This window comes from Lepidochelys kempii, chromosome 24 (assembly GCF_965140285.1).
Source record: "Lepidochelys kempii isolate rLepKem1 chromosome 24, rLepKem1.hap1, whole genome shotgun sequence".
Lineage (NCBI taxonomy): Eukaryota > Metazoa > Chordata > Testudines > Cheloniidae > Lepidochelys > Lepidochelys kempii.
In genome coordinates, this window is record NC_136403.1 from 16991193 (window position 1) to 17016504 (window position 25312).

The following is a 25312-nucleotide window of genomic DNA, read 5'->3' on the forward strand; positions in this document are numbered from 1 at the left end:
GCCAGCCGGGCAAGGGATCTTTATATAAACAGCCCCCACCCCAGAGGTGGCCACATCTCAGCGCTGGCTGAGGGGCCCTGTATAAACAGTCCCCACACCCGATCCCAGAGGTGGCTGCATCTCAGCGCTGGCCAAGGGATCCTTGTATAAACAGCCCCCACACCCTGCCCCAGAGGTGGCCGCATCTCAGTGCTGGGCAAGGGATCGTTGTTCATTGCATTGAGCTCAATATTTGATGCGTGTGCTTTTCCTGGGTCTTGGGAATTACCAGGTTCAGAGGCAGGAAAAAAAGAAATTCTCTGGGAAACCTCGAATACGCCAGGTCGAAATCGAAACTTGACATAGCTGATAACATGGAGATCATGGTGGCTGGGGTCTGTTCTTTTACTGATATTGGAGGCAAAGGGTTAATTACCAGTTGGTATCTATCTATCTAAATAATTCAAATGTATGTTTTTTTCTGTGTCCTGAAGATATTTCAAAACATGGGATGGGTGTATCTCTCTGTGTGTGTGTGTGTGTGTTAGGGGGATTGAAAAATGTGGGATATTTTTTGTGAAAAATACCTAGCCAGTGAATTTTTACCCCAGGAATCATTAGTTTTAAATAGCCAAGATCTCTGTGAAACCTTTCTAAAAACCAAAAAATCCTGTGATTAGTTTTTAGGAAAGGGAACATTTGCGCAAAACTTTTATTTTAAAAACCATCTCTTATGCAGTGGGGGATTTCGTTTGTGTTTTCCATGAATACTTTGTGTGCCTCAGTTTCCCCGTGTGCTGTGTGTGTAATGAGGTGGTGGGAGAAAGGGATTGTGGTTCCAGAGGGCCAGGTGTGATGTCACCTGGCAGCCGTGACCCCGGACAATGGCCTGGATATTATGGACGTTAGCAACCAGTGATCTGGAGGCCCAACCCATCTTGGGAGCCGGCCGGTCTTGGCCAGTGGGAGGATAAAGGCCAGAGGAGAGAGAGCCCCAGTGACCTGACCAGCCGGTTCTGGTCAGTGGGAACAAAGGACAGAAAAGAGGGGGCCCAGGTGCCCTGTTCGCCTGGGACCCAAATTTTGGAATATCCTACAACATCCCAAATATACTGCTGTGTTCCTTGAGCTCCATGAAACGTTCTTCAGCTGACTGGATTGCACAATCTAGCACCTGGTTAAAGAATTCAACTTTGAATTGCCGTTTGGGTCCCTTATGGGATTATCCCGTGCCTCGTAATCAAAAAACTTTGCTTTGTCCAGTTGTTCCATTGCTCCAGATATATCAAGGTCAGCACCTTGCAGTCTCTTGCTTACAATATTTATTTCAAACAGTAGGTCAGGCCACAACTGTAAGCCACACCGAAATGTGAAGTTATGTACGTTTCTGGTGATTCCATTTCCCTCTGCCACTGTTCTCCCACGAACAGTTCCTGTCATAGCCTTATCCTCCATAATGGCAACTATGGCATCATCTATCTTCCCAATTTGGTGTCTGACAGGCTTTATGCTCTCTGACAGTCACCATTGCAGGGACTTTGTCACTAGGTTCTGTGGTTGTTACAAAACCCACCATTAAAGTCATTTGTTCCGTATGGCTGATGTCAGGTGTGCAGTCCACAATAACAGAGGAATATCTTGCTGACTTCAGAGCTGCCACAATCTTCTGTTTGACTTCTGTTGCCAGTAACTGGATGATCTCATTTGGAATTGTTTTCCCAAGGTAGTGGTGTGTGTACATTTCTTGGGTGGTGACTCTTCTTAGATGCTCCTGGAGAACAGCATCAAACTCAGCTATCAGCCCCACAATTTTAAGGAAGTTTCCATTGTTTGGCACACGCAGCTGATCTGCAGTGCCACGCAGGGCTAGGGTTTGGGTCGCGAGCATTCTCACCATGGCCATGAGCCTTTTCAGAACATTTTGCCAGTAAAGAGACTCTGATGCCGTCTTCTCTTGATGCTGATCATCTCTGGTGGCCTTTATCCTTACTCTCATCTCGAGCTCTTTCCACCTATGGAATGCTCTCTGGTGATTTGCTGCCTTCTCATGGCATGCCAGATTTCTAGCCTGATTTTTCCAGTCCTTTGTTCCTGTAGAACCCAGTGTGGCTGGAACATTAGACTGGAAGAGTTGGCAACAAAAACAGTATGGAGCATTCTGGGGTTTTGAGTACATAAGCCATGGCCTCTCCACTTTGTCACCATTGGGGATTTCACGCCAGTAATGTGTTGGATGGAAACTTCTATTTCCATTGTCTTTGGGGAACATGACGTTTTTCACTTGCTGTGGCCCGTGCAGTACAAGGAAGTCCCTCAGGCTACTGCTCAAGTGGGTCCACAGTCCTGGATCCTCTAGACTCAAGGAACTAAACTCAGCAGCAGCTCTTTCTTGCGTCTCCACCCCACTCTTCTCTGATCTACACTTTTCTTCAGGACTGTGCGTGGTTACATCCATTGGAGATGGAGATATGGATGCTGCAGTAGCTGCCAGGTCACCAGCACTCTGACTTAACTGGAAGATCAGGCCTCTCCTCACCACTCCCATCCTCTGTGGGGCCGGAAGGCTCACCGTGAGCATTTGTGTCTATGTCTCTCAGGAGAGCTGCTTCCTGCTTCGATAGAAAAGCTTCCTTTGCTTGCTTTCTTTTTCTGAATGCTGCCCCAGAGGGGTGTTTTCTTCTTTCACTCATGGCGGCTGTTCTGGGCCAGCTAAAGTGGCTCTCAACACTCAGTTGAAGGGGGCAATTAAGCAGGCTGGTAGCAGGGCCTGAGTGAGGGAAGATATCAGCATCTTAAGGGCCTAATGACAGGTTTCAGAGGAGCAGCCGTGTTAGTCTGTATCCGCAGAAAGAACAGGAGGACTTGCGGCACCTTAGAGACTAACCAATTTATTTGAGCATAAGCTTTTGTGAGCTACAGCTCACTTCATCGGATGCATCACGTAAGCTTATGCTCAAATAAATTGGTTAGTCTTTTTAAGGGCCTAACTGGCTCCTACAACTTCAGCTGAAGGCCTGTTCTCCTCAAGTGGGTCCAGGGAAGCAGCAGGGAACAGGAAGCTCCTTGAGAAGCTGGGGTTAATCAGTCCAGGCTCCGGGGGGTGCTCGAGAGGTCCATAAGAGGCTCCTTCTCTCTCTCCCCTGCTGCTTTCTGTTATTCCCTCTCCCCTTTTCTCCGGCCTGCCTGTTCTGTCTCTTGTGCCCTCCTCCCTCCAGCCCAGCGCTCCCCCATCTCTGTGCATCTCCAGCAGAGAGAATCCAGATGCACCAGCAGCAGACACAATTTTCTACACTCTGGGTCCTAGTGCCCCCGCCCCACAGCCTGGCACCTGAGGCAGCTGCCTCAGTTTGCCTCATGGTAAGGCCAGCCCTGAGGGCAGGGGAGGGCCCTCAGAAGAAACTGTGGCAATTGTAGGGGCAAAGAGGGGAGACACAGTTAACCCTGAGGCGGGGACAGATCAAAGGAATGTGGGGGGAAAGGGGAATTATGTGGGGCTGTAAGGATCTGCTTCATCTGTCGGGGGCACTGTTCCCCCTCAGCTGTGGGCGTGTGCGCACGCCCACCAACCCTAAGCCCCGCGTACACGGCGAATCACCGCGCGCACGGAAAGGTGCACAGAAGCACAACGCTTCGCACAGAAGAAATTCGTTGCGCGCACGGCCTGTCAAAAATTAGAGGGAACCTTGGTTGGGGGCAGGAGATTTACACAAACTGGGACTTGTAGTGGATTTAGCCAATTGGGTGCGTTTACTGGGAGAGACGCAGGACGGGCAGGGCTGTCCCATCCCTACGGGGATAGCCACTCGGACCATTAAAGCGGCACATGCCCTCCCACCACCCCCGGCCGGGTGGGAACACATCCCTGTGTGGGCGAAGGATAACCTGGATTGTGGGAGGGGCCGCATGGAGGTACTGCTGGAGGGAGGGGATCCTCCCCCGCAGAAACAGTATCCTGTTCCTCGGGAGGCCTTGGCAGAGGTGGGGACAACGAATGGGGAATCGGAACAGCGGGGACTGATTCGAGCGGTTGCATCCCCTTGCAATGCTGCTGTGCGGCCCGTGAGGAAGCCAAACGGTGCCTGGCGCCTCACTGTGGATTACGGGCACTAAACGCTCTGGCCAATTGGCCAGCCTCAGTGGTGGCAGCGGACCCTGAAATGCTCGCTCGTACTGGACCCCCGTTCCAAATTTTCACTGTTTTGGACATAGCGAATGGGGTTTGGTCTCTGCCACTAGCTACCTCGTGTCAGCATTCACATGGGAGGGCAGACAATTCTGCTGGACGGTCCTACCCCAGGGATATCGGGACTCCCCTGCAATTTTTCACAGATACATGCTCTGGAAGGGGTGGATTCAGCAAGGTGCACACAATATGTAGAGGACCTGTTGCTAATGTCAGGGACAGAGGAGGAAGAGAGGGGACTAACCGAGCAGGTCCTGCAAGCTTTGGCAAGAGCAGGGTTGACAGGCAATGGGAAAAAGGCTCAGATGGGACAGACAAGAGTGACCTACTTAGGAGTGGAAGTGTCCCAGATGGGAAGGGAAATCGATAAGGGACGGGTGCCACTGATCCAGTCCCTGCCACTGTCTAGGGATGTTAAAAGCTTGCAAAGTTTTCTGGGTCTAACTGGATTTTGCAGGGATTTTGTAGCCAATTATGCAGAAATAGCCCGGCCTCTATTTGACCTAACCCGAGCCTCAACTTGGGAGTGGTCAGAAGAGTGTCCTGAGGCAGTGAGAGTGAGAAAGGAAAACCTGGCCAGTGCTCCAGGGCTAGCTTCCCCGGATGGGGAGAAATTCTTTTATCTGTGCCCTTTGGTATCGGACACTGCCAGGTTGTGCGTTAACGCAGGCGTATGGAGCAAAGGACCGACCTGTGGCCTTTGCCTCTCGACTTTTGAGTGCTGTGGAACTGAAGTAGGGATGGTGTGAAAAGGTCTTGTGCACCTACTGGGGGGCAGGGAAATTCAAATATCTCCCGGGAATGCAGAAAGTCATAGTCCGATCTCATCCTGACGCCCTGCGGCTGTTAAACATGCACACTGTCTTACAGGGACCAGTGAGTGGGCAGCGTGTTGCCCAATGGTGGCTGGCTCTACAGGCAGAAAACATTACAGCAGAAGTGTGAACGGAACCCGTAGTCTGGGTAGCCGGATTACCTCTGGCCGGCACCCCACACCAATGTGAAGCCAGCCCAGGTAAAACCCAACGTCAGGTGTTCCGGGCGGCTAACCCCAACCAGGTAAAGGAGGGGACACGGGTGTGGTTTTTGGATGGAAGTTGCGGGTATCAAGGGGGACGGAAACCTGCAGGCTTAGCTGTTGTGGGAATCCGAGGCAATGAGACAGCCAGCGCCACTGGTTTCTCGCCGGAAGCGAGGTCAGCTCAGGAGGCAGAACTGGCAGCCTTGCGAACAGCTTTAAATGAAGTGGATCCCAAATTTGAGCCAGAATGTTGGGTGGTGGTAGATTCAGATGACGTATTTTGTGGGGCCACATTGATGCTGAGATGGTGGGCGGATAATCAGTTCAGGGCAACAGACGGCTCCGCAATCAAGCATGCTACCTGGTGGACGGGAGTGGAGGGGCTGAGTCACTGTTTTACACGGATCAGTGTGGCAAAGGTAAAGGCACCCAAGGAAACCGGACCCCAAGCAAAGGGAATAACCTGGCCGACGCAGAGGCCAAGCGGGATACAAGACAGCAGCACCCCCGTGGCCCTGGCAGCCAGAAGAGAGTCTGCCTGTAGCCGCGCTAACAAGAAGCGGGGTGGATACAGATCGGGGAGGGCAAATTCAAGAGTTGCAAGAATCTGACTCAGGGCTGGAAGGCATCAGGAAACTTGGGGACAGGCATGTGCCAAGGGTGGAACTAATGGAAGGGATTTGGTGTCGTAACTGCTGAGGGACCAGTCATGCTGTGCCCCCAGGGAAACCGGGCGGCTTTCTTAAGCTGGGTGCATGGCAGCTTGGCAGGGGGACACCCGGGTTTGAGGAGGCACTGGGAACTTTTGAACAGTTGTACTGGGGGCCAGGAACGGCAGCTGAGTTAAAATCACGCCTGGAACGTTGTTTGGACTGTGCCAGGCACAGCCCACCTCACAAGGTGCGAAGGGGAGAATTAATGAGACAAGCCCCAAGGGGACCGTGGGAAAGGATACAAATTTCCTACACAGGACCCCTACCACCAGATCACAGGGAAAACCGATGCATGTTGGTGGTGGTGGATGCTTTCAGCCGGTGGGTGGAAGCTTTCCCCACAAAGTATCAAACTGCCCGGGTAACTGCTGAAATGCTGGTAAATGAGGGATTCACTCGCTGGGGGGTCCCAAAGGTGACTGACTCAGACCAAGGAGCTGCTTTCCGGTCAGATCTGTTAGGGGAGCTCTCGGCCCTCCCTGGGATCACACAGTTGTTCCATATTGCTGATCACCCCCAGGCTGCGGGGCAGGTGGGATGCATGAACCGCACCATTAAAAGCGAGCTAAGCAAGGGAGTGGCAATGGGAGGAAAAAACTGGTCACGGTTACTGCCCTTTGTCTTAATGAGAATAAGGGCCCGAGAATCAAAGGGCACAGGATTTTCTCCATATGAAGCTCTCATGGGAAGGCCCATGGAACGGTGGGAAAATCTACTTACCCCAGTACCTGGGGAAGTCACTACACACGGCTTAACACAAGAATGGATTTTAACTCTAATCGACCATGTGAAACAAGTACAGCAGGCGGTGGCCTGGCGAGACGAGCCAGGAGCAGCAAGAGTCAAAGCATGGTGTGACCTGCCCGGGGAGCATGATCTGCCCACGGTGGGAGATCTAGTGATGTACAAGACTCCAGGTCAACACCATCCATTCCCAGCTCCTCAGTGGAAGGGCCCCTATCTTGTCTTTGACCAGTTAGGGCCCAGTCTGCTATTACTGGGTACAGAGAATGGAGGACGGGAGTGGGTCCACTGCACGCAAATAAAAAGGTACAAACAGGGGATTGGGAAAGGGGATGTGTAAATTTTGTTATGTCTGTATGACAGGTTAATTCAAAAAGGAGACAAGGATGAAAATTCCCTGGCCCTGGATGGAACAATTCCTAGTGCTAATCACAATTGTCACATTTACAAATTCTATTCAGATCCCCCGATGTGAAGTGTCAAAAGGAGGAAACACATGGACGGCCACACGTGCAACCTGTGGTAATAAAGCTAATGAAGACTGTGAGAATCTCCCCATAGAAAGATGTACCACTAATACTCCAACAGGAATTTGGCAGTGTCGGTATATGGTTTATGGATTAGATGGGGGAATCCCAACCTGGTGGAGAATATCAAATTTATCAGGAAATATTGCATGGTACTCCCTGGGTGCTGCCATGAGTAATGATCGTGGAAAACACAGTTACCCAGCTATGTGGTTTGTTACAGGGGGTCCAAAGACTATAACCCTCTGCTCTCCTGGAGCAAATGAACCCTCTTGGGAAAATAGGGCCCCACATTGAGGGTGTGATGTTACCGTATGCAACGCCAAGGGTACTTCCATGGAAGATAATCCCCGAAGGTGTGATTGTTATGTACATATTACATTGGGCGTAAAATCCCCTTTGGGACGCTGGGTGTCTGATGAGTTAACCATTTTACAGTCTGTAACCCTACAGGCGATGTGGATGCCAAGTTGGAAGAATCCAAATTTCAAGTGGCCACAGCTTGGAGCCGAGAATAGTCCCCAGCGAGGAAATGTGCGGGAGCCTTTGTGGGAGCGGGTGCAGCCAGCATTGTGTAACATGCCCTTTCACTCTATTCCAGGGGTGGGACGCCCCAAGGCATGGTGGGTGGACCAAATTCATCTTAATTGTAGTATGTACATCAAAGGACTGAAACAACAATTCAATGGGTGGGTGAGGGGACACACCTGGAATCGTCCTCGGAAAAGGGGATTGATTGTGGGCAGCGGGGAACACTACGCTGGGTACATGGAATCTGGGGGACGAGTGGGTAACCGAACAATTAGTGAGCCAAATTGTGAGATTTCACCAACAAATGAATGAATGGATGGCACAGCACAGGGTGGATGACAGCACGGCCGTAGAGGTGAACTTGCGGTTAACTCATGGGGCAGCTGGTGTATTATTACCGGTATTTGTGTTACATTGCATACGGAAATGATCAAGGGGGGCACAACCCCCTAGAGAACAGCCACTAATTATAAGCTATAAGTAATGTAGTAAGCCCTCCCACGCAGTTTACAAGACAACCCGGACCCAACCTTCTCGGGCCCGCTATACTGGGGAAGTCTGGAACACTAATCGGAATAGGTGTGCTATGCCCCTAGGAGAGAAGGTGGAGGGCACGGTACTACACAAGGGACAGGGGGACAGATGGAGGATCGACACCTTCCACCTTGATGCCTGGCCCTCTCAGGAAGAGTGTCGCCATATGTCCTATGCTGAAGAGTGAACCTTCCCGGGGGGCCGTCACACCGAAGGAGGGTCACTCCCAGGGGCCGTACGGAGCCGAGCGAGAATAAGCCCTGGGTGTCCGTGACAGCTGGGTGCTGCCCAGACCCAGCGAGAGACGGGCCCTGCCCCAGCTGAGATTGGAGCCGTGTTACGCCCGGTCCTGCCCAGAAACCAACCGTGATCGGGGCCTTCCCAGGGGAAAGGCCGAAGTGAAAACTGATTCTTCACTGCACACAAATAAGTCATAGTTGTTATTGGCCCTTTGTTAAAAAAGTACCAGGGACAAAAAATGACACATGAAAATCTATTTCAAGGAAGAGCTTGTAAAGTCGGAATTTTACAGTCGGATGCTTTTGGCTTTGGAGTGAACATGTTACCTTGAATAGAGCATCGTTATTAAGAATTTATAATCACATGGCACTGATTGACCTAGACAGAGATCAGGGCCTATTGTGCCAGGGGCTGCCCAGACACACAGTCCCTGCCCCGAGGGGTTTAGAACATAACTAGCCCAGGACACCATTATTATCCCAATTTTCAAAGTGAGGAAACTGAGGCCAGACAGATGCAGCAACTGGCCCAACCTCACCGAGAGCATTTTCAGTGGAGCAGGGACGAGAACCCAGGAAGCCTAAGTACCAGGCCAGCACCTTAGCCACAAGCCTGTCCCTCTACTCTGCCTAGCTGCTGCCCCTAAGCTTGAAAATCCTGTCCACCTGTGAAACGACTTGGTGAGGGCTCAGGCAGGGTAGAAGAGAGATGCTCTATGGCTGAGAGATGAGCGGCTCTCTTTCCCCCTGGGGCAGTGGGGTTTGGGAGGGGGCAGGCTTTGGGACCCGGCTGCAGAGGACTCTGGGATACCTCCCCACAATGCAGTGCTCCAGCATCTCGAAGACCTAGTTGAGTCCGGGGCAGAGCAGGGATTTGCACCCAAGTTTCCCACATCCCAGGTCCAGCCCTTGGCCGACCCCTTGCCCCTTTCCCCCCTTCCCCCCTCACTGACACCCCTCTCCCCCCCACCGCTGCACTGGACGGGCCGGAGATGCCCAGCCAGGGCCCATGGCGCGAGGGGGCTATTTCAGCCGGACCTCAGAATATTCCGTGGTGGGGCCCTCGGGAGGCTCCCCCCGTTTGCGCTGCAGCTTGGAGAAGTCGATGGAGGCGTAGTGCAGCTCCTCCGGCTCCCCGGGGCCTAGCGGGCCCTGAGCTGCTGCAGACCCGTCCTGGACGCCTTTGGTCCGGCCGGCGGCTGGAGTGTTGTGATCCTGGGTGAGAAGCAAGGCAGAGACACCAGACAGAGGCTTGCATCCACCCTGCTGAGCTGATTGCATGGGCTGCCCCCGGCCTGGTTTCCCCCACCCTCCATGCAAATGCATTTCCTGCATCGGGCGTGCACTAGCCAGAGGCGGGGGGGATTGGGTGTGTTTCACACGCGCTGCATGCGTGAGCCGATCCCATGCCGGCACCAGCTCAGTTAATGCCTCCCCTGCCTGACCCCCACAGGCCACGCATTGGCAAGACGCACGGGGCACGGGGGGGGGGGAGGTTGCTGCATTTCATGCACTGCACTTGCAGGATTTCATCCCATGCATCTCGTTGCAACACAGGTTCAACGAATGTATTCACTGGATTTATGCAATGGGGATGCATGAACTGCGCCCATGCAGCTTGGGCAGCACGGGGTCCCTTAATCCACTGAGTGCATTGGCAAGACGCACGGGGTTCTGTGCATTTCACACATTGCGCGTGCCTGCACCGATCTCCTGCGTCTTGGGGCAGAGCCGGTTACGTGAATACGTTCCCTGCATTGCCTGCACCGGCCACGCATTTGATCCCAGGCATCTCGTGGTTGCAGAGCCCATGCTGATGCGTTCATGCTTTTTCTGTGTAAGCAGTGTCAGGATGAGCTCCACCCTGACACCTGGTGGTGAGGTGTGTCAAGTTGTGGAAAAGAACTTCAGGGGATGATCTCATTTGCATAGGCACACCCACCACTCCTAGAATGAGACCATAGCTGCCCAAATGGTCACTTTGGCTGCTGTGGGATCCCCAGCGTCTCTGTTATTGGGGCAGGAAGAATAAATTGTTATTACCCTGATTATGGGAACTGTGCTTGGAACTGTACGTGGCCTTTTGTTATGATGGAGGGATTCACCATCAACTAAGTAGCACTTGCTAGGCAAGGGTCATGGGTTCCAAAACTGTGTGAATGGAGAGAGGCTGGGGACAAGTATTAATACTTGGTGGCATGGGCCCCTTGGTGAGGGCCTTACATGCTGATTACACTGCTTCCTCTCTCCACTGTGGAATATCAGAGCTAATTTTGATTTCATTAGAAGTCTAGTTACAGGCTGCTGAGCTCACTTTGGGCTGACAGTGCACCAGCACTGGGGCTCCCCTATTATAAGCTGAATTCACCTAAGAGCTGAAATCACTGAGTGTTGTGTTAAGTAGTGGGGGAGCCTGAAGATATATTGTGGAGCAGTTCGATGCGGCGCAGTGTGTGGATGGCAGGAGCTGCTTGTGGGCCGTGGAGCTGAGTGAAGGAGTTCGTGGGGCGGCTGGCGGAGTGGAGCGCAGCTGAGCGAAGGAGTTCGTGGGGCGGCTGGCAGAGCGGAGCGCAGCTGAGTGAAGGAGTTTGTGGGGCGGCTGGCGGAGCGGAGCGCAGCTGAGCGAAGGAGTTTGTGGGGCGGCTGGCGGAGTGGAGCGCCGCTATGGAGCTATGGGGCGGTCAGCTTCAGATCACGTAAGGTGCCTCTTACCCCTGTCCCATCTCCACCCAGGTTGGGAGGTAAAGCTCCGCAGATAAACTTTCGAACTCTGGGGCTGCCCTGACCAGGGACAGAGACTTTTGGGGCATTGGACTTTTGGGACTTTGGGTGATTTGGGGTTGCTGGACTCAAGAACCAAAGGGAAAAGGGTATGCCCCAATTTGCCTGGGGTGGGGTTGTTTTTGCTCATGGGTTGTGTTATGAATCCTGTTGGTGGTGTTTCCCCAACATAATGCCACATTGTTTCTCTCTGTTATTAAAAGACTTTTGCTACACTCAGACTATGTGCTTGCGAGAGGGGAAGTATTGACTCTTGGAGGCGCCCAGCAGGGGTGGTATATATTTGTCCCAGGTCACTGGGTGGGGGCTCGAGCCGGTTTGCATTGTGTTATTGGAATGGAACCCCTAGATATTGAACCCGGCCCTTGTTGCTGCCAACTCTGACGGGCAGAAGGGTTACATCTGAAAGGTGCAACAGACTCGGAACAGCCTGCACGCACCGTCCGATCACAAGCACCTGACACCGCAGCTGCAGAAATGCATTTCCTGCCCGGTTGGTGCATCCAGGAGATTGGCAGCATCCCAGCCCCAATCTAGTCCCATGCACGTTGTGAATTCACGTGAATGCATTCGCCGCATGTCCTCCCCTCTGAGCGAGACCCGAGGGATGAGGTGCCTTCCCTGCATGCAGGAGCCGACCCCATGCCGTTCGGGGGGCCCAGGCTGGTGGCAGGGGTGCATATCCTCCACCGAGCACGCATGGGGGGTTGGGTGCCCTGGTGAAAGCCTGACCGATAGTCCTGCATTCATTAAGGGGGTGGGAAAGCAGGGGGGAGGGAGGAGGAGAAATGGAGGGGGGAAGAGACAGGGTGGGGTGGGAAGGGCAGGTGGGCTTGGTCCCCCGCTCCCCCAGGTACATACCACAGGGATGGTGGTGACGTTACTATAGATCAGGTTGGCGTCGTCGGCCGTGTTCTCCGCCAGGCTCCCGTTAGCCGCCTCCCCGGCCTCAGCGCTGGGGGGCACCAGTTCACGCAGCCTGGGGGGAGACAGATCAGGACGCACTCATGAGACCGGGGGTGGTGGTAGAATATCCCGTGGGGAGGGAGGGAGGTGGCACACCAGTATGAGAGGCTAGAGCGCAGGGGACTGGGAGAGGCCAGGGAGAGGGGGTGGCGGGGATCTCACGGGGGGGCTGGAATACCGCAGGGGAGATGGCAGGGGATCTCAGCGGGATCTCGGGGCGGGGGTAGCTGGGGGTCAGGGTGGGAGGCGTCAGACTCACTTGATCACACAGAGCCCGAGAAGGAAGATGCCGACGGCGACCCCCAGCCCACAGGCCACCCCGATGCCCAGCAGGTTGCCAGGCTCCTCCGCACCTGCAACAACACACAGCACGGGGCACGGCTGGGAGAGAACCCAGGAGTCCTGGCTGCCAGCTCCCCTGCCTCCAACTTCCAGACTCCATCCTTATTCCAGGGTGGGGGACAGAGCCCAGAAGTCCTGGCTCCCTCCCCCTCCCTGAGTTGGGGACAGAACCCAGGAGTCCGAGTGTCTCACCTCTCTGTGGGGGGCTGAGTTCAAAGTGCAGGGCGGCGTAGGTCCCGTGGGGGTTGGAGCCGAGGCAGAAGACCCTGGAGCCCCTGTCCCCGCTCCCCGTCCAGCTCAGGGTGCTGAAAACCTCATCCCCCTGGGCCCACGAGCTGACCTGCAGGGCCCCCCGCGAGCCGTTCCCAGCCAGGGGCTCCCCGTCCACCTGCCACAGAAGCCGGGGCGGGGGGTGGGAGCGCAGGGAGCAGCTGCAGCTGACGCCGGGCCCCTGGTGCTGACAGGACGTGTTCAGCCCGGTCCCCGGCCGGGGGCTGTCTGGGGAGCACAGGAGATAAAGGGAGAAATTAATAGAGAGAGAAACCTAGTGTCAGGGAGTCCTGTGGGTTAACCCTACTAATACCCAGGGGCAGAGAGTACCATAGATTAACCAGCTGATATCCAGTGGCAGGGAGTCCTGTGGGTTCTTTTGCTCTGGGATGTTTCTTCAGCCAGCCCGTGGGCACTGATCCGGCCCCAACCTCAGTGAGCTGCGCTTCACACCAACCCACCTGCTTGTCCGCCCTCAGCCTCGGCGCTCACGGCCCTTGGAGATGGCCCAGGAGTCGGTTCAAGCCTCAGCTGCCCCCCTTGGGGCTGCTCTTGCAGCAGCTAATTAACTATGGCACAGCGGAGGTTGGCTCTGTCTCCGGTTAAAGGGGCCAGAGACCTGCGACACCAGCTAGAACTCAGTGGCGAGGAGTCCCACGGATTAACACTGCTACTCTCCAGTGTCAGCGTCCCAGGGCTGAACCCCACTCACACTCGACGAGCAGCTGGAATGTCCCCTGGGCAGAGCTCTCCCCGTTCCGGGCCCAGCACCCGTACAGCCCCCCGTCCTCCGCCGTCACGTTGGGCAGTTCCAGCTGCAGCTGATTCTCCCCCGTGGGGCGGGCGCCCTCGACGGCTCGGCCCCCCCTCACCCAGCCCAGCACAGCCGGGGGGTTGCTGGCGACGGAGCAGAGGAACCGCAGGGAGTCGCCCTCCCGGGCTGTGAGTTGTGAGCCGTTCCCCACCGGGGTGCCGGGATCTGGGAACGGGAATAACACAGAGCCACTCGCACCCTGAGCCAGCCAGGCCCTGCCTGGGGGCCGGATCGGGGCCAGCGCCCCCTAGAGGGGGAAGGCCGCATGCCCCTTGCCCTGCCCCCTAGCGATACCTTGGAATAGCTGGGGGTCGCTCCTGTTGGCTCTGGAGACGGTGATTTGCAGATTCCCCACTGGAACTGAAATACCCACGGCAACGTATTAGATTGGAGAGCGCCCCCCACGGACCCCCTGCTCTGCTGCCCAGCACCCCCCACTACCCCCCTGCCCCCCACCCCCCTGCAGCCCCGCGCCACCCATGGATCCCCCACCCACCCCCTGCACCACAGCCCCCCCTACTGACCACCCCCACCCTCTGCAGCCCAGCACCCCCCACTGGGGCCCCTCTGTCTCGCCCAGCACCCCCAAATGCCTTACACCGCACGTGCACACACAGGGCCCGGCTGGCCGACCCAAAGGGATTCTTCGCCCAGCACCGATACTCCCCAGCGTCCCCTCTGCTGAGATTCGGCAGCTCCAGGCGCCCGGCCCCTCCCTGGCCGGGGCTCAGGGACTCGTTCCCCTTGGCCCAGCTCAGGGTGGCCTCGGGTCTGCCCCCAGCCTCACAGCCCAGGCTCAGGGAGTCGCCCTCCTGGGTCTCCAGAGACACGACGTCGCCCTCAGCTCCCCAGGCATCTGGCACTGGAAGAGAGGAGCAGGCGGGTTTGGTCCCCCCAGAGATTCCCCACCAAGGAGCCAAGAGGCAGAGTCACTACTGGGGTGGGGTGGGGGGGCTGGTTATACAGGGACCCCTCGCCTGGCGCTGAGACCTGGCCCCTCTGGGGTGGGCGCACAATCTCGGTGCCTTGCCATGGCAGCAGGTCTCCGTCGCAGCGATCGGTCCCTAACCTATCTCCTGCCCGCTGCCCAGCGCCCCCTTAACGCCACCCCGGGCTCTAGAGAGAGGGAACCAGGCCTGCTCCCCCGACCACTGCCCCCCACAGCCCCGCGGTTCCTCGGGCTCTCCCCTCCGGGCACGGAGCAGCCTGGCCCGGCAGAGCGTGACTCGGAGGCGCTCGCTGATCCCCAGGGCTCGCAGCGCGGCCTCTCACCGGGGCGTCCGTTCCTGGTCAGGGTCCCGGTGATGTTGGGGGGGCCGGACGGGTCTGTAACACAAACCAGAGAGGGGGGATGAGGGGGGCTGGACAGCACCGGGGCGGGGGGTCGCTAGTGATCCCTGAGCCTAGACAGGGACCCTCGCTGTGAGCTCAGCTGGGGGACGGGAAGGTCCCTGAAGTGACACAAGCCCCGTGGGCAGGGAAGGGAAGCGACAGACCCGACTGGGCGCGACCCAAGAGGCGCCGGACGTAACCCAGGGTCCGGGTTAGGGCCAGGGGGAGCCAGAAGCAAGGGACCAAAACTGGTGGGTCGGAATTCAGCTTAATTGGCGGAGGCACTAACGAGGGGCCGGGCTGCTCCGGCCTGGGGACTGGAGTGAGCGTCACCATCTCGCTGCCACCGTCCGCCGGGCGCCCGGGTGTTCAGTGTCCTGCTCCCCAAACGTGTCCTCCCCAGGGCGGGACAGAGCCAGGGGTCTAAATAACCCCGCTCCCAGCTCAGCCACCACCAGGGTCATCAGACACCCCCCTTGTGGTCCTTTGCCTTCCCCCTTCGGTTCGTCTCTCCCCAGCCCTCTCCTTTGGCCCCCGGGCCTGGCCGGCCAGGCCTGGGTATTTTGCAGCCCGGCTGCACCCAGAGGGGCGGCTGAAAGCAGCACCCGGAGGAGCCGGATGCTGGTGCCCTCTGGCCAGGCCTGGCAGGGTCCGTCCATGCTGCCCTCAAAGGCGCGCGGCGCCGAGGCCCAGAGCCTGGGTCCGTTGGGTTGGGCTCACGGGGTCGGGCCAGTTAATGGGGTTTGCCCTGGGGCAGGGCGGGTCGAGGTCTCTGGGCACCAACCCCGGAGCGTGTTTACTGCCGGACAGTGACTGGGTCCCGTTAACACTCTGCCCCATAGAGAGCATCCACCGATCCTAGGAGAAAGGGCACGGGGTGGAGGAGACATGGTGGGACAGCCTGGGGGGATCTTGGGGGCAACTGGGGTGTCTGGTGTGAGGGGGGGCATCCCAGGAAGGGGGGACTGGAATGTGGGGTGGGGGGGTGGAGCCCAGCACAGGAGGATTCTGGGGGCAGGGCAGGTCGGGGGTAGAGAGGATCCCAGAAGAGAAGGGCCTGGGGACCTGGGGCTGCGTTTGGGAGCGGGGAGCCATCGCCAAGCGGGGCAGGAAGGGGTGAAGATCCCAAGAGAGAAGGGGCTGCATGGTGTGGAGGGGAAGGGGTCTGGAGTAGAATTGGCTGAGGGTGCATGGTAGGGGGTGGGGATCCCAGCACAGGGCTGAGATGGGGCAGGGGCTGGAGGGCAGAGCTGGGGAGCCCAGGGGGGTGTGGATCCCAGCAGGGGGGGCTGGGGGCCAGCATGGAGGGGCTGGGGGGGTCACTCACAGCCGATGTGTAGCCGGACGGTTCTGCGGGTGGAAGGTCCCCATGGTGGGTGGTAGGTGACTGTGCAGACGAGCTCTTTGCCGTGGTCCCCCGGGGCGGGTGTGAAGTGCAGCGCGGAGCTGCGGGCCCAGGTGTCGTTCGCCAGCAGGGCTGAGACGTCCCGGGCTGTGTCGCTGAATGGCCCCGTCCAGGTGATTCGGGGAGGGGGCCCGGAGCAGCGCCCGGGGGCCGTGCAGGTCACAGTCACCGGCTCCCCGGCCAGCAGCGTCCCTGGCAGCCCCCGCGCCGGCGAGATCTGGATCTCTGGCTCTTCCGTCAGCCCTGAGACACGGGGAGAGGGGAGAGAATCACTGGGGGACACGGGGCCTTTCCCCCCAGGGGCGCTGGCCCCGATCCGGCTCAAAGGCAGGGACTGGCTCAGGGGGGCTGAGGAGTGGTGACTGCGGCTGCTCTTACCTGGCACGGAGAGTATAAGATCAGTGCCATCGGAATTGAAGAGATAATTGTATTTCAGTTTTCCTTTCTCGACTCTAAGGAAATATCTCCCCGCATCCGTCCGTCGGGCGTCATTGATTTGCAGGGAGCAGTCGCCACGTGTCAGATCCCCCGCCAGCCGGAACCGGCCCTGGGTCTCCTGCGACACCCGCCGGCTGGGGTCACTGCTGGCCACGGGCGGATCCTGGCCCACATCAGCCTGATCCTTGTACCAGTGTCCGTAGAGCCGGGCCCAGGGATTGCTGGTGTCGTACCAGGCTGGGTACGCGAAGGTGCAGGGGACGAGAACGCAGAGACCCATCTGCACCGACACCGACTGCCGCACCGTCAGGGTAAATCCGGGCTGCTGGCACAGGGACGCTGCAGGGGACGGAGAGGGATCGAAGTGGGACTGTCGGGGGGGTCGACACCCGCTCCTGCCCTGAGGGGCTGAGAACAGCCCAGGAGAGCCTGTGGGTGGGGCAAGCAGGCCAGGCTGAGTGGGGCAGTAGGCCCCAATTCAGGCTCCGCTGGCCTTAGAAGCAGGCGGTGAGGAAGGAGCAGACTCTCTCTCGCTCGCTCGCCTTTGGCGAGGGAGGGACCTGGCTGCAGGGAGCAGAGCGTACCTAGCATGGAGCAGGGCTGGGGAGCGGCCAAGGGGGCTGGGGAGCTCCGGCCGGGAAAATCCCAGGCTGCGGGTGTAGCAGGAGGCCAGGCAGGTACTAGGGTTGCACAGGGGCAGCCCATGGGGAGGCCAGGGCAGCCGATCCAAGCCCCTCCTTGCCAGTGATGAGTGGCTTTTACACCGCAGTCTGACCCCCCTACAAGGGGCTCGTTGGTGACTGGCAGTAGCCTTACACTGCGGCAAGGTGGGGATAGTGGGTGGGGGGGTTCCCCTGGAGTGGGGGGACCCTGAGAGACAGCAGGTGTACTGCCAGGGGGCAGCCATCCAGGAGACCAAGGGGCAATGGGTCCGGGAGGGATGCGGGGCCAGCAGTAAGGCGGATCATCGGCCTGCAGAGGGCGCCCTGGAGCCTGGTGATCTAATTCCCGACGAAGACCAGCAGGAGGCACTGCAGGGGTGAGTCTGCTCGCTTCCAGGCACCCACAGAGAGCAGAGGCCAACTCTGAGCTCCCCCCCAGCTCTGCCGGTGCTCCTCACTCCCGACCTGCAGCCCCCTGCGAGCCCAGCCCTGGATCCTCGACAAAATCTACTTCCATTTAGTTTCCAGCCTTCCCTACATGGAGCCTCCTGCCCTCTCCCGAGCACCACACTGGGCCATTGGGCTCCCCTCCCCATCTGGCCAGTCTCCCTTCCAAGTCCTGGGACAGACCTGGCTCCGCTTAGCGCGGGTTCGGCTCTTCCCCCTGCACTGGGGCTGCAGGGGCTGCTTACTTACCCCTCCACAGCAGGGCAAGGATCAGGACCCTCAGCGTGGCTGCAGGGGGGGCAGGACCCTCTGCTCTCCAGAGGGGGCCCTGAGCCGGGAGCTCCGGTTCCCTGGCATCCTGCTGTGGAAGCAGGGCTCTGCCCATGGCTGGGGCGTCCGGCTGGGACAGACCTAGAGACAGATGGCGGGGAAAAGCGTGAGAGCGGAGGCTGTTTTGGGGGGTACAGATCTGCCTTGGGGACCATCAGTGCTGCTGGGCTCTGCAGGTGGCTGATCTGAGGCTGCTGGCAGTGCAGTGACCCACCCCCCGCCCCCATCACCAGACGGTCCTGAGACATCGTGGGCTAAAAAAATCCTTAATTTGGTGACAAAACCTGAGATTTTTTTTCACTAAGAATCATGAGATCGGCCAGAAAATCCCGAGCTGGTGAGAGAAGATGGTGGGAAGGCAGCGCTGCTCAGAGCCTGCTCTGCTTCCATCTTCCCACAAACACCAACACGTCAGCGGGCGGCCAGCGAAGTTACCACGGACGGCAGAGGGGAAGGGCGTCAGACCGGGAGAAGGAAAGAACCCGTCAGAGATGTTCTGACCAATTTGAATGAATTCAAATCAGTGGGGCCGGACGCTGTTCAACCTAGGGTGCTGAAGGCATTAGTTGAAGAAATCTTGGAGTCACTGGCAATAGTATTTGCAAACTCATGGATGCCAGGAGAGGTCCGAGAAGACGAGAGAAGGGCTAACGGGGTGGCCATCTTTAAAAGGGGGAAAAGGAGGAGCCGGGGAATTATAGACCAGTCAGCCTGAACTCGACACCTGGAAAGCTGCTAGAGCAATGTATAAAACCTTCAATTTGTGAGGACGAAGGGGTGTTCACCAGCATGGATTTATCAAGATCAAATCCTGCCAAACCAGCTTGATTTCCTTCTTTGACGAGGTAACTGGTTGGTGGCAGGGGGAAAGTGGTGGACATAATATCCCTGGACTTCATCAAGGCTTTTGACACAGTCCCACAGGACATTCTCATAAGTAAGCTGGAGAAGACTTCTGAAGGAACTCAAATGTGAAACTGCAGAACTATGCAGTGAACAGCAGAGAGGCTAACAGAGGGAGTTTGCCTGGGATCTGCCTGAGAGGAGGTACGCTAAGAGCTGCATTAAGGAGGCTGTGTTGGTGAGTATCTGAGTGTCTGTTGTGGGGACAGTTTGACAGTTTGACCGTGTGCTTGATTGGTGGTTTGAAAAGTGTGAATTGGGAGTGCTTTGTTCCAGGTGAGCCTTGAGGGGGCCTGACTGTTATAAAAAGCCAGTCAGCTGCGAACCAGCTGAGTGGCGAACAGCAGAGAGGCTAATAGAGGGAGTTCGCCTGGGGAGAGCCCACTGAGGCTTACATCTTGCCGGCTTCTCTGAGTAATTACTACAACTCCTGAGAAAGCTCGTAGAAGCAAGGTAATATGGATGGGGAGTGTTCAGCTGTTGTGACCTGCACTGGATGTGCCATGTTTGTCTTTCTTCCACAGGACAGAAGCGACTTTGTCTGTACAAAGCGCAAGCTGGTCTCCATATTGGAAGAGAAGGTTCAAGATCTGGAGCAACAGGTATCGACCCTGTGTTGCATAAGAGAAACTGAAGATTTCCTGGACAGACATCAGGATATGCTTCTATGGGCACAATGTTCTGAAGATTCAGAGCAGGCTGCACTGCGGGGACAGGAGGACGGTGAAGAAATTTGCAGCATGTGACCTCCAGAAAAAGAAAGGGGAGTGTCCATGTACCAGCAACGCAGATACAGGTAAGTAACCGTTTTCATGTTCTCTCCACAGGTACCATTGCGGGGAGTGGCCCAGATGATACATCTGGGGGAAGGGAGCAGAAGGAGACTCCGCCGATTGGAAGGCATGAGATGCACTGTCCTAGGGATGGGGGTTCCACGACCACCGCTCCCAAGAGAAGGAGGCGGGTGGTGGTGTTCGGGGACTCTCTCCTCTGGGGGACTGAGTCATCTATCTGCCGCCCTGACCGGGAAAACCGAGAAGTCTGCTGCTTGCCAGGAGCTAGGATTCATGATGTGATGGAGACACTGCCGAGACTCATCAAGCCCTCAGATCGCTACCCCTTCCTGCTTCTCCACATGGGCACCAATGATACTGCCAGGAATGACCCTCAGCGGATCACTGCGGACTACGTGGCTCTGGGAAGAAGGATAAAAGAGTTTGAGGTGCCAAGTGGTGTTCTCGTCCATCCTCCCCGTGGAAGGAAAAGGCCGGGGCAGGGACCGTCGAATCGTGGAAGTCAACGAATGGCTACGCAAGTGGTGTCGGAGAGAAGGCTTTGGATTCTTTTACCATGGGATGGTGTTCTAAGAAGGAGGAGTGCTAGGCAGAGATGGGCTCCACCTTACGAAGAGAGGGAAGAGCATCTTCGCGAGCAGGCTGGCTAACCTAGTGAGGAGGGCTTTAAACTAGGTTCACCGGGGGAAGGAGACCAAAGCCCTGAGGTAAGTGGGGACGTGGGATACCGGGAGGAAGCACGAGCAGGAGCGCGCGAGAGGGCAGGGCTCCTGCCTCATACTGAGAAAGAGGGACGATCAGCGAGTTATCTCAAGTGTCTATACACAAATGCAAGAAGCCTGGGAAACAAGCAGGGAGAACTGGAAGTCCTGGCACAGTCAAGGAATTATGATGTGATTGGAATAACAGAGACTTGGTGGGATAACTCACATGACTGCAGTACTGTCATGGATGGATATAAACTGTTCAGGAAGGACAGGCAGGGCAGAAAAGGTGGGGGAGTTGCACTATATGTAAGGGAGCAGTGTTGGATCATATTAAAGAAGTTCTGTATTAAAATCACAAATGAGTTTGATTTCCCCATAGTTTAAATTCCAGGGTATTACTAATTAAGAGGTCTCTTGGTTTTTGGTGCTGTTTCTCTCCCTCTATGTGTGAAACTTGCAAGCTGCTAATTGTGTTAGTACATTCTAAGACAGAGTCTGTTCTCAAAGCAATTCTTTGTAACAACAACCACTCACACAGAGAGAGACTCAAAGCAACACTCTGTAACAACAGAAACAGCACCCAGAGACTCCCCACCCTTTTGTTGTAGTCATCTCGCTTTGTTAACAATTGTGTTTAAAATAGAGATAGAGGATGTATGTGGATGGATGCTTGGTGTGGATAACAACTGAGTGATCAGGGAGGTGCCAGCCTAAGAATCCAGTGTCCATCGGCTGAAGAAGGCGTCAAGTGGAAATAATCAGAGGACCCCCGGAGGGCAGACTGGAATCCACCCAACAGCCTCAAGGATGGGAGACCCAAAGAACAAGGTAACACCTGGCAGCACGGAGCTGCCAGGAATGTGCCATCTGCTGATTGAGCCAGCAACAGCATGATGAAGCAATTCTCATAGACTGGCATAGGAAGAAATTCCTATTAAAATGGACTCTAGAAAGTGAGAACTTTGGGGTCTGATTCTGCAGACCAACTTCCAGGAGCATCAGATGAGCATCTGACAAGGCCCTGCTCCCTCCTCATGTCCAGGCCACCTGGCCAATGGCTTGGCATGAGCAACTCTAAGGCTGGTAACTATGATAACAACCTTGCAGAACCTGTGTGTGTATGTGAATGAATGTGTGAATAAATATGAGATTGAATGGAATATTACAGCTATAACTAACTGCTTACTATGATTCTTTCTGTATTCACAATAAATGTGGCATTTTGCCTTTTTCCCTTTAATAAGATCCTGCTGGTTTTTATTTTATTGGTATAACAGCAGTACGACTGCTCAGAGCTCCAGTATGAAACTGCAGAAAAACCTGAGAGTCTCTGGATTAAGTTTAGAAGTGTGAGCAACAAGGGTGATGCCGTGGTGGGAGTCTGCTATAGACCACCGGACCAGGGGGATGAGGTGGACGAGGCTTTCTTCCGGCAACTCGCAGAAGTTACTAGATCGCAGGCCCTGGTTCTCATGGGAGACTTCAATCACCCTGATATCTGCTGGGAGAGCAATACAGCGGTGCACAGACAATCCAAGAAGTTTTTGGAAAGTGTAGGGCACAATTTCCTGATGCAAGTGCTGGAGGAACCAACTAGGGGCAGAGCTCTTCTTGACCTGCTGCTCACAAACCGTGAAGAATTAGTAGGGGAAGCAAAAGTGGATGGGAACCTGGGAGGCAGTGACCATGAGATGGTCGAGTTCAGGATCCTAACACAAGGAAGAAAGGAGAGCAGCAGAATATGGACCCTAGACTTTGACTCCCTCAGGGAACTGATAGGCAGGATCCCCTGGGAGAATAACAGGAGGGGGAAAGGAATCCAGAAGAGCTGGCTGTATTTTAAAGAATCCTTATTGAGGTTACAGGGACAAACCATCCTGATGTGCAGAAAGAATAGTAAATATGGCAGGCGACCAGCTTGGCTTAACAGTGAAATCCTTGCTGATCTTAAACACAAAAAAGAAGCTTACAAGAAGTGGAAGATTGGACAAATGACCAGGGAAGAGTATAAAAATATTGCTCGGGCATGCAGGAGTGAAATCAGGAAGGCCAAATCACACCTGGAGTTGTAGCTAGCAAGAGATGTTAAGAGTAACAAGAAGGGTTTCTTCAGGTATGTTAGCAACAAGAAGAAAGTCAAGGAATGTGTGGGCCCCTTACTGAATGAGGGAGGCAACCTAGTGACAGAGGATGTGAAAAAGCTAATGTACTCAATGCTTTTTTTGCCTCTGTCTTCACTAACAAGGTCAGCTCCCAGACTGCTGCACTGGGCAGCACAGCATGGGGAGGAGGTGACCAGCCCTCTGTGGAGAAAGAAGTGGTTCGGGACTATTTAGAAAAGCTGGACGTGCACAAGTCCATGGGGCCGGATGCGCTGCATCCGAGAGTGCTAAAGGAGTTGGCGGCTGTGATTGCAGAGCCATTGGCCATTATCTTTGAAAACTCATGGTGATTGGTGGAAGTCCCGGACGACTGGAAAAAGGCTAATGTAGTGCCCATCTTTAAAAAAGGGAAGAAGGAGAACCCTGGGAACTACAGGCCAGTCAACCTCGCCTCAATCCCTGGAAAAATCATGGAGCAGGTCCTCAAGGAATCAATTCTGAAGCACTTAGAGGAGAGGAAAGTGATCAGGAACAGTCAGCATGGATTCACCAAGGGCAAGTCATGCCTGACTAATCTAATTGCCTTCTATGAGAGATAACTGACTCTGTGGATGAGGGGAAAGCAGTGGACATGTTGTTTCTTGACTTTAGCAAAGCTTTTGACACAGTCTCCCACAGTATTCTTGCCAGCAAGTTAAAGAAGTATGGGCTGGATGAATGGACTATAAGGTGGATAGAAAGTTGGCTAGATTGTCTGGCTCAACGGGTAGTGATCAATGGCTCCATGTCTAGTTGGCAGCCGGTATCAAGTGGAGTGCCCCACGGTCCTGGGGCTGGTTTTGTTCAATATCTTCATAAATGATCTGGAGGATGGTGTGGATTGCACCCTCAGCAAGTTTGCAGATGACACTAAACTGGGAGGAGAGGTAAATACACTGGAGGGTAGGGATAGGATACAGAGGGCCCTAGACAAATTAGAGGATTGGACCAAAAGAAATCTGATGAGGTTCAACAAGGACAAGTGCAGAGTCCTGCACTTAGGACAGAAGAATCCCATGCACCGCTACAGACTAGGGACCGAATGGCTCGGCAGCAGTTCTGCAGAAAGGGACCTAGGGGTTACAGTGGATGAGAAGCTGGATATGAGTCAGTAGTGTGCCCTTGTTGCCAAGAAGGCCAATGGCATTTTGGGCTATATAAGTAGGGGCATTGTCAGCAGATCGAGGGACAGGATTGTACCCCTCTATTCGACATTGGTGAGGCCTCATCTGGAGTACTGTGTCCAGTTATGGGCCCCACACTACAAGAAGGATGTGGAAAAATTGGAAAGAGTCCAGCGGAGAGCAACAAAAATGATTAGGGGACTGGAACACATGACTTATGAGAAGAGGCTGAGGGAACTGGGATTGTTTAGTCTGCAGAAGAATGAGGGGGGGATTTGATAGCTGCTTTCAACTACCTGAAAGGGGGTTCCAAAGAGGATGGCTCTAGACTGTTCTCAGTGGTAGCTGATGACAGAACAAGGAGTAATGGTCTCAAGTTGCAGAGCGGGAGGTTTAGGTTGGATATTAGGAAAAACTTTTTTCACTAGGAGGGTGGTGAAACACTGGAATGCGTTCGCTAGGGAGGTGGTGGAATCTCCTTCCTTAGATATTTTTAAGGTCAGGCTTGACAAAGCCCTGGCTGGGATGATTTAGTTAGGGATTGGTCCTGCTTTGAGCAGGGGGTTGGACTAGATGACCTCCTGAGGTCCCTTCCAACCCTGATATTCTATGATTCCATGAACTACTAACTGTGTTATGTAACCTATCATTTAAATCCCCTTCTGTACCAGATGACTGGAGGATAGTTTATGTGACACCAATTTTTTAAAAAGGCTCCAGAGGTGATCCCACCAATTAGAGGCCACTAAGCGTAACTTCAGTACTAGGCAAACTGGAGAGAGGTAAATAGCAGTGTTCCCCAAGGGTCTGTACTGGGACCAATGCTGTTCAACATATTCATAAATGATCTGGAGAAAGGGGTGAACAGTGAGGTGGCAAAATTTACAGATGATACAAAACTACTCAAGATAATTACGTTCAAAGCTGACTGCGAAGCTCTACAAAGGGATCTCACAAAACAAGGTGACTGGGTAACAAAATGACAGATGAAATTCAATGTTAATAAATGCGAAGTAATGTACATGGGAAACCCTAATCCCAGCTGTAATATAAAATGATGGGGTCTAAATTAGTTGATACCACTCAAGAAAGATTTTGGAGTCAGTGTGGACAGTTCTCAGAAAACATCCACTCAATGTGCAGCGGAAGTTGAAAAAGCTAACAGAATCTTGGTTATCATTAAGAAAGGAATAGATAATAAAACTGAAAATATCATATTGCCTTTCTATTAATCGATGGTACACCCACATCTTGAACGCTGCGTGCAGTTCTTGTGGCCCCATCTCAAACTGGAATTGGAAAAGTTTCAGAAAAGGGCAACAAAAATTATTAGGGGTGTGGAACAGCTGCCATCTGAAAACGAATAGTGCGGTGTCACCATACAC

At 54.9% G+C, this 25312-nt stretch overlaps 1 protein-coding gene across 1 annotated transcript; it reads right to left on the reverse strand.

The window, feature by feature from the left end:
• Positions 1-9480: 9480 nt before the first annotated feature.
• Positions 9481-18313, reverse strand: LOC140902721 (sialic acid-binding Ig-like lectin 16). The gene is made up of 11 exons (XM_073323097.2): positions 18178-18313; positions 16760-17158; positions 16304-16624; positions 14917-14970; positions 14243-14506; positions 13939-14004; positions 13543-13809; positions 12753-13058; positions 12478-12571; positions 12114-12231; positions 9481-9686 (listed from the first exon to the last, which is right to left on the reverse strand). Exons 1-11 carry the CDS (start codon positions 18311-18313, stop codon positions 9495-9497), a joined length of 2217 nt encoding a protein of 738 aa, XP_073179198.2. The 3' UTR covers positions 9481-9494.
• Positions 18314-25312: the final 6999 nt, after the last annotated feature.